This window comes from Drosophila simulans, chromosome 3L (genome assembly GCF_016746395.2).
Source record: "Drosophila simulans strain w501 chromosome 3L, Prin_Dsim_3.1, whole genome shotgun sequence".
Classification (NCBI taxonomy): Eukaryota; Metazoa; Arthropoda; class Insecta; order Diptera; family Drosophilidae; genus Drosophila; species Drosophila simulans.
This window is the reverse complement of record NC_052522.2, coordinates 18,112,077-18,125,682: the sequence shown is the minus strand read 5'-3', so window position 1 is coordinate 18,125,682 and position 13,606 is coordinate 18,112,077. Positions and strand designations below refer to the sequence as shown.

The 13,606-nt window shown below is 37.7% G+C and overlaps 1 protein-coding gene across 1 annotated transcript; it reads left to right on the top strand.

The window, feature by feature from the left end:
• Positions 1-7,892: 7,892 nt before the first annotated feature.
• Positions 7,893-8,814, top strand: LOC27206211 (cell death protein rpr). The gene has a single exon (XM_016169292.3). The coding sequence runs from the start codon at positions 8,140-8,142 to the stop codon at positions 8,335-8,337; it is 198 nt and encodes a 65-aa protein (XP_016032420.1). The 5' UTR covers positions 7,893-8,139; the 3' UTR covers positions 8,338-8,814.
• Positions 8,815-13,606: the final 4,792 nt, after the last annotated feature.

Below are 13,606 nucleotides of genomic sequence, written 5' to 3'. Positions count from 1 at the left end.
ACATTTGTGGGTAGTTGCGACATGTTGGAAAAAAGGAGGTATCATTAACCTTTCGACCACAAAGCATCCAGCTCATACCCTATACTATTTGGAAAACACTTTATGTTATTACATGCATATATAAAATGTATCTTAGATGATCAATATGATATTCCTTAAGCTTTGGAATTTCTAACAAAATGGCAATAAGAGGAGTTTAAATAAGGATCTGAAAAATTTTTTTTTCATATAACACAAACTTTCCGATTCCTATCCCGATACAGCTATCTTATAAATAAGAAAATCTTGAGCTTAAGTAAACCAATAAGATATATAATATCTTAATTTAAGTATTGTTGTTTTTATTTTTGTTTATTTTTGTACACGTTTGCTAGTTTAATAGAAATTCTTCTCCCAATAAAAACGGACATACCCTCCCATCACAGGGTATCAAAAAATCTTACTTGCTCGCACGCACATGGCGAGCAAAAGCTGACAACTCTGGTGAGTCCATTGGCAGGAGGAGGCCCGGAAAGAACACAGGACTACGGCTATTGAATGGACAGCGGAGTCGAGGGCATACATTACAAAAAGCAATTACAACGCCAAAAACACACACACACCGTACTAATCATGCGTGTGGGCGGTGGGAGGGGCGTGGCAGCTGGCGCAGATGCGCGCCACCTAGCGCTCAAAAATTGCACACTAATTGCGCGCAATTTGTGCGGATAGCAGAGTATCTGGTCATTAGCCTGGGCGGCACTTAAATGGCCGTATGAGTTATTATTGTCGGGGGGCATCTCAAGGGACCTCCGAAAGGCAGAAGGCTCTTGGGGCTTTATTAGTCAACACGCTGGACTTTTATCGCCTGGGCGGGACTTAATTACCACGCACAATTTATAGGCCGAAAAGGGCGTTGAGCATTTTTAATATCGTGCGCAGCAAAAAGTCTTAGGACAATCATCAAATTGTGGATGATAATTAAAAATAATTTGATTGTGGGATCGGACAAAATTATGGTCAATATTTACATAAATGCATGTGAAAATTTATGGCCGTGGCAAAGGCCATAGGATGAGGTAGTAAACTCAAAAGAGAAAAAATAGTACATTTATTATGTGCTAGCATTTATAACCTCATAATTAATATGGATTCAATTAGATCTAGCAAAAAAGCAGAATGGTTTTTGTAAAATATTATAGTACGCCCACTGACATTATAAATTATAAATAAAGTTAATTTAGTATTCCCAATATGTTACTTTAAATTAAAAGGTACCTATACAATACCTATACTTGGTTTATAATTTTCTATTAGGGTTTGAACGGTTTTGAGTTCCTTGAATCTTTAAATACAACCATAAAGAAATAGTGTTGTTATTTGCTTCCTGAAAAAACGGAAGATAAAGGTATTTATTGCTGAGAAACTGATATTTATTCTTTTGTCATATGCATATCGCTTACATGGCCGTGCAGGAAATAATGTTTTTATGGCCACTTAAGCATTTAAAACGTATTCCATCTAGATTCACTCAGCTGGTTATGGCGATGTTTTAGTTTCTTTGCCTTTTTTCGCCTTTGCGAATTTAATGCATTGCGTCAAAACGCCATGAAATATGCAACACTTGGCGCCTGAAATTGTCTTTTATATGGCTGGCCACACCCCCAAACGCCCCCTTTTCACCAAGGATTCTTTATCTCCTGCATTTACCAGTCGAGTTTTATGATTCGAGCTTCTGTGCCAATGCAAATGGCGCATTAAAAAATTTGCAAATGTCACGTATGCCAAACTCTCTCTTATCAATCCTCTTGCTACACTGACAAAAACAATTGAGCCATTTAATATTTTAATTATTATGGGAGGACTTAACTATTAATAAGACTAAAAACAAAAGCAGTAACATAAAATTGAATATTTCTTTTACATATTTTTTAGTATATCTCATATTTTTCCACTGTATTTATCTCTTTCAGCAGAACGTCGTAAAAGATAGCTATAAAACTAAAGGAGAAAAGCGTCGAAATCAAAGTATATAAAGACGGGATGCCCTCCTGCTACCAGTATTTTTGACTATTTCTTCACACACTTGGACATAAAATAGATAAAAGACGAAATTTGAATAGGATCAGTAGGATGGGCGTCGGGTTTTTGGGGGTTTGGGGCTTGGGGACGCCGGACTGTCTGTCACATCCACGAGTAATCTATGCAGGAAATGGTTAACGATACTATCCGAAAATGTTTTATTGTCCCATGTATCTGAGAAGGATGACTTCTTCCACTCATAAATATAAATTAAATTATATAATTTATTGTAATTCAACTTTTACCAGACCCATGGAAGCAATTATCGTAATTTCTTCGCTGCTGTGTGTGTTTCTACTTTTATTTAAATCAATATCATAATTTGTTGCTCGCTGGAATGAAATTAAATTTAATTGCCCGGGTTATTGATGGTGGTTGGGCCTATTAAGAATGCTTAACCTCGCGTTCGGTGAATAAATTCGGAAAATGGAAATGTAAGTGCTAAATAGAAAAATGCGTTAAGCAATATAAAACACAAACAGATTATTTATTTAAAAAGGGAAGTTTGAAAAAAGAAAACTAAGAAATCAAATCAAATATAATATATATTATTATAAATGTACAACAGTGTTCATATTCATATTCTACCTACTTATAACAGCAAATTTTCATGAGTAATCTCAACTGACCATGCACATCCATCAGATGTCCCATAAAGATGATGATTGCACCTCCACAATACTATCAAGTAGGTGCCTAACCACCGTTTTTATAGCCCACCTCTAATTTCCACACATTTACACACACGAACCGAATGAAAACTCGCAGCATGACTCATAGGCGATGTAAAATCCTCACTCCACACCTCTGCACACTTGACTACTGCCCATGGGGAAAATATTAGTGCAACTAAGACTAAAGACAAATAATGACATAAAGCAAATAGGACACACACAAAGGAACCCAAATAGGCCTCCGATCACGTCGATGCACGTCGAGTGAAGAAATCTGAAAACCCATTCCAAAAATTCGTTATCTATGAAAATCTATGGAAAAAGGGCGAAAATTACTCAAATAAAAGTGGAAGAACCAACTGACATGTTTGAACAAGTCGAGCGGACGGACAATTCTTCGGTAGACAAACAAAAAGAACAATCAAATAAATTAAACAAAGGCCGTAGACGGTGCCAAGGAAGGGTCGCTCGGTCTCCAGTCTCCAAGTCGATCGCAGGTCCAAAGGCAATCTTATCGCCATATCAGTTTTCCGTTCCCCACCACTCCATGTATCGCTTTTTGGCCCGGGTGTACGATTGGAGAAAAGGAGATAGAGCACCAGTGTCCGAATCCCGAACACAGTTATGCACATGTTCTACCAACCAACCGCCAGACGGCGAGACGATCACCGAGGCTCTCCCCACCAGGCCACTCGAAAATCACCAGCAAAAAAGCAAGTGTGACTGGAGTAGGGCTAACGACTAGCCAACACCTCTTAGTTCAAATTAAAAAAAAAATAATATAAAATAATATCCTTAATATATATAGAAACAGTGACAGTCGACCTGGTACACATAACATACATTTATAATTAATAATATTAATTATAAATAATAAATGTATGTATGTATGTTTCTACAATATAAATAAGCAAATGATTTTATATTAATGAACAGTTTACAGTTTGCTTTGAAGAGAAAAGCATTTGAAATAAATACGATTGATATACCTCTGATCAATTAATGAGTAACAGAAGCGGAGAACTCACCGGCTACAAACAGTCGTTAAACAACATTAAATGGGTCTCGTTTTGGGCTGTGGAATGAGAGCGTGCGCGGACCCCGCTCAGAAGCCCCTCGTCCACATCCAATTCCCATCTCATCCACCGATGTGGTATGACTCATCCCGAGAATCGGGACTGGGGTCTGGAGTCTTGGTCTTGGGTCTGGGAAACGTAGCTCCCCGGCGGTGCGCGCTTTAAGCTTCCGACCCAGACGATCGGATGGCTGGAGATGGGGATCGTTTTGGGTCGTCTGCCTAAGCAGCCCTCAATGACAGGCGTTACAAAATGAGTGAATACAGGAGATAGCGCTGGGGAAGGGGATTTGGGATAGGGAAAGGGGCTACGTGAAAAGGTAGGAGAGTGAGTTAATGACCCGTGCACCACGGATCACTTGGCAATTGTCTTTGTTGCTTTGCCCCGTCGGTGCTTTCTAAATGGGAAATCAAATAAAACGAAATATACATTTCTGACAAGATCGAAAAGCAGACCCAACCAGACCACCAGTTGGGATCATAAAAAATTAACACAAATTAACGAAACGAAGCCGCAGCCGAAAAAAAGATACCCAAACACCAAAGTGTGAGAAATTGAGAGTTTTCGAGATTGAAAACAGTGCGGGAGCAACAAAGGGAGATGACAATATTTTCTGCGTCCGATGGAGAACGTTGCGCAATTCTTGGAATATTATTAAGCAATGCAAGGGGGCGGGGGGAGCAACCTGACTGAAAGGGAACTTTAAGCATGAGTGATGATTTTGGCCCAATTATTTTATTACTGCATATAAGAAACGAGGAAGGAGGTTCCAATCCTGCAACATTACTCCATTGCTTTTTGTTAAATATTTTAATAATGGGTAATGAAGGGAATACATACATATATGTACATATATACAAATTCAAAATATTGGTCTAAAATAAATTGTAATTTAAAAATGGGGAGTAAAAGCTATCAATTTAGCCACTGAATATAACATAAATGACCCAATAGAAGAATTCCAAATGAAATGGAACAAGAGAAAGTTGAAAATTACTGCAATAAATTATTATTATACGGTTGGAACTAATAGTTAACAATTCAATGTGGAACAATTTGTAGATTTGGTAGAAGTAACGATTATACGATGAGTATTGTGCATGACACAGTAGTTTGGGATGATTGCCACTCTAGTATTTAATTCTTTTCTTTTATATCCCAAGAATGAATCTCTAGATACCCTATAAAACGGTACAATAAAATAAGGGCAAAAAATGAAGCGAATTGCGCAAGTTATCGCATTGTTGATATTACTCATTAGCATTCGTGAATGTTACGAATGTTTTGTATATGTACGTAACGATTTGAGGCAGTCCCAGACAAAGACTGAGCCACGTCACAAGATGCGGAGAAGAGTAAAAAAAACTGATGAAATTATCGCTAAAAAATTTGCTTTCATTTGGGAATATCTCGTTGGATGCCTCATGAGATGTAAAGTGAATTTCTGGAATCCCAATCAGAAAAACAGGATCGGCCAACTTCCGGGTAGATCGAAAATTCGATTGACACACTTCCCAGGAATGAATACCGTATCATGTGGGTCATTTAACATGTAGATTGAAAACTCAATCGAAGAAATATAATCCAATTTGACAAACTCAATAGGCCACAAGACACAAGTTAAATTGAAAGTCAGGCAGTTAGCTATGCAAATGATATATGGGTTATTAAACAAATCTAGATTCGTCGACTTTACTTGTTGCACCCCAACCGAAGCAAGCATGATTTGAATAAAAATGACAATAATTACCCGCATTATCCCAATCCTTTAAGGAAACACCAGTACCCCAAGTCCCAGATAACTATTTGTTTGTTTGGAAAATATCGCCTCATTGGGCAATTAGAAATTTAGATCACAATCTCAAGGAAAGAAAAACTGAATGAAGTCTGTGATAAAGGCCATGAGAGGATAATCATCGAACTAATTGACATTCGAGAGCCTCAATTATGCCTGGTGCGCAAATTACCGCAGGTTACCGCGAAGGACATACATTTAAGGGATAACGTTGGCCATGTTTCGGTTAACTTAAGGCCCTTTCAGGCTCCACCCTTCTTGGCAATGATTCAGCTACATAAAAAAAAGGTCCCAACCTAAACTCCGCCCCAGAAAACGAAAGCAGACCCAAAACATAAATTTCCAACTTGAACCACATTGGTCCCCCAAAACGTGCGAAAGAGAGGGAATGCCCATTTTTCGGCTTCCTCTTTTTGCCCGCTGGAGCATAAAACGCTGTTAGAACGCAAGCCACGCCCAACCGTCCCGGATTTATATATGTGTGTGTGTTGACGCGAACCCGGAAAGAAAAGACTCATGAAAAAAGAACTATAGAGTCGAATGGTTTTGCTGTGCGACTGGGACGGCACTTTGAAAGAAAGAGAACGAGCACGCCCGGCCGAGGAAAGTAGAGTAGTTCCTTCAACAATAGACCTAGACATCGGAGCTGGAGAGGTAGTCGCTGTAGACGATGACGCAGAACATCCCCCAAAGTGGTGGCTATTCTCTATCACAGTGGAAACACTTGAGACGCACGCCGTAAGATTCGGCTGTTTGACTGTGTGGGTACGGTATTACGGTACTACGCCTTTGTGGGTGGAGTTTGAATGGAACTAAAAGATTTTAGAAGGTGGAGTTGCAGGTGGAGTTACAAGAGCTCATTTTCTGTTACAGATATATATGAAATTATGAAAAAAACAATAGTATGTTCATGGGTCAGAAATGTTATCCGACTTAGATACGATGAAGAATAATGTAAGAAGTATTTACTTCATTAAAGAGAAAGTTTCAATTGAGATTAAAAATGAAAACAACATACATATAATAATGCGGAATATAAATTATTAAAGATAATTTCAATAAGCTTCCTATATGTAGAAAGAATACATTGTTCGGATATCATATCCATCAGGAAGGCAATTAATAATACCTTAAGCCGCAGGGAAATTTTCGTGTATGATTTCCAACGAAAACATTCATATCGTATCATATCATATCCGTTCTTGTTCCGCTCTAATGAATATAAATAAATTTGCACACGAAATATAATGGGACGAGCCCATTGTTGTCAATATACTATATATGGAAGGTATAGTATATCTTTAATATATGACATTGTCATAATTCTTAGTCGGAAGCTTCGGATGATTGTGTGTAAACACTTGTAGAGTGCGAGATACTGATAAAGAGAGATCTATCTAGATATGACAGGTGGGCTGGTCCATGGAAAAGAAAGAAAATAATTCAAGAAATTGAACTCTTCTTTGCCCACTTGCCCATATTTCAAGGAAACCTGCCTCCCACTTGCTATAATACCCTAACAAAAAGCTGTTCTGCTTATGTATGTAAATAGTTTGTACTTTTAATGTTGTAATATTAATAGCACAAACTAGTCTTAAAAATATTAGATTCATTTTTCCTCCTTTTGCTAGTTAGAATTTTCTTAAGATTATTTTTTTTTCTATTTTTTTTTAAAGAATTTTACAGAAAGTTTATTGGCGTTCATAGCTGAAAGGACAATTTGCTGACTGACATATACGAAAAAAAATGTATATATTTAATATTTAAGAAATGAAATTCGCAGAATTAATATGAAACCGGCTAGATGGTTGTACTTGGTGGTTATTAGGTATCCTGCATAGTTAAGTTGCTAATCACTAATGGGTAGCTACTGTAAATAATGTTAATCATAGAGGGTATTTCAAGACTTAGTCGTGAAGAAGCAACTCTCGTATGTCTTTCTCTGTCGAACTCCTTGGTGAAAAACGATTGTCATGCACCGACGATTTAATACAATTAATATGCTAACTGTACTTCTCGCCACACACAGTTACAACAAAGGCGCTGCCAACAACCTGGCAACAACAACACAACCACATAAAAAACACGCTTGGCAACAGGCGCAAGGTGGCCCCGCCCCCGCTCACGAAAAAAATATTGCTTTTTGGAGCTGCGAATGTGGCGATGTCAACAGAAATACCAAAACAAAAAAACCCCAGCCAGAGAGCCGAAGAGCGAAGAAGGCCAAAAAGAGCGCAGCCACCACCACAAAAACAGAGAACAAGGCGGCGGGAGAGCACCAGGTATAAATATCATCGGAGCACTACTCAACATATTCAGTTGAAAAGCAGCCATCGCAGCGAACGCATCTCGAAAAATCTTTGAATAAGAGAGACACCAGAACAAAGTGAACGAACTCGAAAATACGAAAGCAAAGTGTGTGCGCCAGCAACAAAGAACTAACTTGATAAATATTCATTGTGCAGAAGAGAAAGTTATTGAGTCACTCACTACCAGTTGTGTAATTCCGAACGAGAAGAAAGATAACCCAACAATGGCAGTGGCATTCTACATACCCGATCAGGCGACTCTGTTGCGGGAGGCGGAGCAGAAGGAGCAGCAGATCCTCCGCTTGCGGGAGTCCCAGTGGAGATTCCTGGCCACCGTTGTCCTGGAAACGCTGCGCCACTACAGTACATGTCATCCGAAGACCGGAAGAAAGTCCGGCAAATATCGCAAGCCATCGCAATGAACATTCGAGTAACTAACAACTACGGGGAAAACCAATAGTCCAGTCCAAAATCCACAGTACAAAGGAAATAAGCATGAGCCAACCCAGAAACCCAAAACAGTCACCACTCATCAGCCGACGGCACTCGATTTCTACTGCAGTCAAGGACACAACACAACACCCACCCAATTTTAGTTTACTCATCAAAGCGATTGTGATAATGGTTTTGTTTCTACAAAAAGCGGAGGAAAAATTTGAAAAAAAAAAACGTTTTTATAAAGTCCCCAATTTTTTACAAACATTTTTCAATGATAAAAATCAACTTCTTTAGAAATAATTTACTCTTAAAGCCTATTTAAATGAATTACTACTGTAATAGTTTGTAAGTTCTTTTGTAAGACGAGTTTTTCTAAGTTTTTTAAAGAAGAAACCCCAGGAAAAAACGAAAATGAGTCGAAGTTGGCTAAAAATTGCATCAATTTTTTGTCAAACAAAAAGTCAATAAAACGAAAACTAAAAAAAAAAACATTGTTTTTTCATTTACTGAACAATTCAGATTACCATTTTTCAGATTATCTACATACAAACGGCGAAGAAAGCCTAAGGTGATGACTCGAAAAACTGAGTTGGGAATAAGCACATATTGTATTTCATTTCGCCGACGGTAAAAGGAACTTTCTAGAAGGCAGTTTAATAATCAATGAAATTAGCGGTGGTTGTGAAAATTATTTTACTTGCGTTTGGTTAAGAAACGTTATACAACACTTTTTGTTTTGTTTTAGTTTGGCATTTGATTTCCGGCGTTTGGCGGCAGCGTCCGCCTTAAAATGTATCTTAATAAAATATTAAGATTGATATTTACAGAACTAATTTTAATTAATTATAATAATATTAATATTATAGCAATCTACTTTCTTGAATTATTGTAGAACGAATAAAATTATAAATGGGGTGGTATCCTTTGGTACTATAGATAATAGAATCTTAACTACATTCATTTTTGATGATATTTATATCTTAATGTTTTTGATATGGACTATTTATTGTAGAATTTTACAACAAAGCATGTTTTTACTACCCACTTTCCAGCAGAAACATTTATTTCAACTTCAATATTCTTATTCTTCGATAGATCAACTCCAAAAACTGAAATAGTGTTGAGAAGATCAATTACATCAATTGAATAAGAATATGGATAAATATTATATTCAAATATATTATTATAATTTTATTTTTAATAGAAAAAATGAATTCCCAATTTCTTGGAATGTGCAAAGTTAAGGGAGAATGAGAGTCATTTAGTTCAACTTTTCCACTCTGAGAAAAACTTTTCAGCCACTCCGACAACATTGTTCAACAAACGGCAGCAAGAAAACACACAAAGAAAATTCAATTATGCAAAGAGGAAATACAAAAATATTTGCCAAGATTTTTCGATGCAGAAACTTTGTAACAAGAGCAGGCAGGGAGTTTCCCCCGCGGCAGTCTTGACATCTTTTCCCCTCGATAATTTCAAAAAATTAGGTGCTAACAAAACAATTTGCATTTTTAAGTTAATTTTGGCAAGCGCCAAATGGCAGGGAACAATTCGATGTGCAATTCTTGAGGGTCTCGTCATCAGCTCGAAGGATATGACTCTGTGTTCCGCGAACGCGGCCAGGACTTTTAATTAAACTTTTGCACTTATGCAGCTGCCATATCCTTGCACATCCTGCAGTTCAATTCACTTTGATTGCCCGAAAAAAGTTAATAAAAGTTGCCAGAGCTCGCGCAAAAAGAAATCAGAAATTTCACTTTGCCAAACAAAACTAATTAACGTTAAACAGATAAAACTTTTGCCCACGGGAAAGCCGGAGTGGCATATGAAAAATAATTAACACAAGTTTATGATTATGTTTGAAGCTGCGCCAAACGTCGAGCGATTTGTAAGCGAAGTGCTGTAAAAATCACAGACGGAAAGCATTTAATCCCTAGCAGCAAATTCTTCCAAACTTTTATTTCTGTCTCTGCTGTTAATTAGTTCGAAAAGTGTTTCTAATAATGCCAAAAAAGGCGAAAAGAGTGCAAGGGAGACCGCTTAGAGTTAAGTGAACTCGAATCAAAACAAAACTTTATCCATAAATTTCCAAGAACTATTTTCGGTCAAAAGGAGCAGCCCTTTTTTATGTTTCGGGTCTTAACCTTGACTGATCTTTATCGGTTGTTTCGATCCCTACCTTCTACATAATTGTCTGGCATGTTAGCCAATTTTTCGTTCTATACTTTTTGTTTGAGTAGAATAGGTAAAAGGTAGAAACACAAACAGGCCAATTCTGCGGATGCTCGTGCAGAATTTAATGAAGACCCAAAAAAAGGGTCCACTGGCAAATTCTCAAACCAAATCGAAAATTTAACAGTTTGAAGTTGGGATGCCTTGTTGAAAAGACGGCGGATCATTGCCATTTTGTTCATATTCGTTTTATTTGAATCTTTCTGCATTTTCAAATATTGTTGAAGCTACCTTTACTTTTCAGAAAGGATAATAGCATTTCTCATGACTAGGAAACCCAAGACTTTACTCTTTGGCAATCTTTGTGGTTATTTCTTTCAATATCCCTCCAAGCTTTTATGACAGAAAGCGATGGAATAAAATTAAATTAAATCAAATCGAATCAGCCAAGAACTAATGGCAGGCAGACTAATGTCATTAGCTCAGACTTTTTGTGCAGCAAAGTAGAAATGCTCCTGTTTCGAAATTATAAGTGCAAGGGTCCTTGCCCAAGGATTAGCCAAAGGCCTGTGCGTGTGGTTGTCCTCTAATCAATTGGAAAACTCCACCGAAATTCCACGTCGTCTATTATGACAGTTGTGCAAATGGAGGAAAATTGTACGCAGAAGGAAATTGGATTAGATGCTTGAAATTATCAAAATGTAACCTCTGGAAAAATATCAACAAAAAAACAGCGCACCCGAAAATGTAATCAAAAAAAGAAAGAAGTGCTCAACAAAAACATCATTTATAAGCCGCGACAGCAGGAGCTCGCCAAAAGAACCGAAGCATTTAAAAATATACTTTGATTGATGATATCTAGTCAGATAGTCGGAGTCGAAAAGTCCAGACGAAAGGACACGCACACGAGCCAGGAAACGAGGCTAGCGGCGAAAAAAGAAAGCAGGGAGCACATTAATTATTGAAATGTCATTAAGAGGAAGGCCCGAGCTGACATCCTCCAGATTCGCTTGAATATTTAATAGGAAACTTGGCGGAGAAGCGAAATAAGAAAAATTATGACAAGAGGACGATGCGTGACCGCCTATCGCAGTCAGGATATGCCTTGAATTTAGGTAAAAGGAAACTTTTCCGCAACGGTGGTGAAGCAAATCACGCAAGATGATGTTGATGATGATGGAACACACTCACTCGAATCGTATTAATTACAGGGTGGATTCGCTACCAGGATGTGTGTGTCTGCTTATAGGAAGTCGCAGACCATTCATCAAGCCGGTCGAACATTTTAATTAGTTTTTCTATTTGCAGCTTGAACCCGAGATTACGAGCTAATAGTTCTCAAAAAGGCAAATTATCCCGATGCCAAGTGAGTTATGGTAATACTCTGCCACACCCTCTATCAAAATATGTACACCCCGTCTCCCAAACAGAATGCATTCAAATTTGCCAGAGGAATCTGAGACACATAACTGTCACAAAAGGACAACCCGTCGGGCCGCAAATTGTTTGCAAAAACAGGATATAACTGCAAAGACCGAACATTAAATACCCTTCAAACATAAACTTTCCATCCCGTACATATAAGTAATTTTAACTGTTTAACAACTATTTCAGTAATTTAAAGGCCTTACTTTATTTTAGTCAGTTAAGAATACTTTTAGCATTTTGTTTATTAAATACCAAGTGTTTTAAGTATCTTTTGAATTTATATTTTTAGCTCCCCAGTATCCCGAAATACTTCGTTGTATTGAAGTAAGAATACCCGTATTCCATGTATTGAAAAAGGACAAATTTTCGCGCCTTCAGGAGGCGAACGACGGGCGTCAGAAACTATAAAATAAACAAACTTCCGCTTTGTGGCAGACGCAGATCAGCTCGGAAAATGACTGCGATGATGACTGCGATGCGAACTGACGAGTTTGATGGGTTCGACATACGCTCGGCAGCTCCATTGATTGCACCATAAATAATGAATTTATGCTGACAGGCAGTCATCAGAGGTTTGGTGGTGGCTCAGAATGCAGCCTCTGGCTCTTCGTCGACTAATAAAATATGTTTTTATTGCAATGCAACACACACGCACCGCGTATAAAAATTAATGAGCCACGGAGGCGCGCACCCTTGGAAATTCGCATTCAGGATCGGGATCCGGAATCCGGAATCCAGAATCATGGATCCGGATCCTGGCCAATGCAAAAACATTTCCATTTTGCGCATTTTCCTGTTCGCATTCAGCGCTCTTTTCGTACGCGTTAATGTTTGCCAAACGAAATGTTAATAATATTCATAAATATGTCAGCTAATAAAATCTGCGGTTTGAGTGTCACCTTTATGAGTCTGACTCTGGTTGACAAACAACCCTCAGAGAACCTTTGCGGATTACTTTCCCCAAGATATTTCCTTAACATCTTGGTTTTATCTTTGAATCTTTAACCACAGAATAAGTCAGTCTGTAAAGATGATTGGAATTTATGTAGGTGCTAATTGGGAATCATTGTCAAAGAAGTTCAATAAGTTTAGGATCAAAACAAATATTTCTTTATTGTTCTTCATATATTTATCGATATAAAAACCTAGCTACCAAACGAAAAATTTGATTTTCTGCTTAAGTAAATTTATTTCTCTATTGATTTTTTTTTATCTTTAAAACCGAAGTCCTGCGACAATGTTGCAAGAGTGCCAGCTGTTGCCTCCAAAATAGAGCAACTAAAACCAAAGCCAGAAAAATGAAGAAACTTTATATTTGTCATATCCTTCCCTCCTTCAAAATCCTGAGGGATGATATTTTTACGATATTAAATGCAGAGATTTTTATAGATTTATATCCACAATTCGACGTCGTTTCTTGCTTTTTATTGAAATAGGAAACTTTCTGCATATTGCACGCATCAAATGCTTCGGCAACATTTCTCCGTAATGTTGACCATTTTTATGACAAAGAATGAAATGAGATGAAATTATTGGCGACTGAGGAGTGGAGCGAAAAAACGGAAATCGCTGGCAATAGTCGAAGGAAATAAAAAAGCGAAATTACTCTTGATAACAGTAATAGCAGCGACTACAAGAAAGCCAAGGATACTC

Excerpts from the sequence above, each read along its gene's own strand:
- LOC27206211 (XM_016169292.3), top strand. The coding sequence starts at position 8,140 with ATGGCAGTGGCATTCTACATACCCGATCAGGCGACTCTGTTGCGGGAG.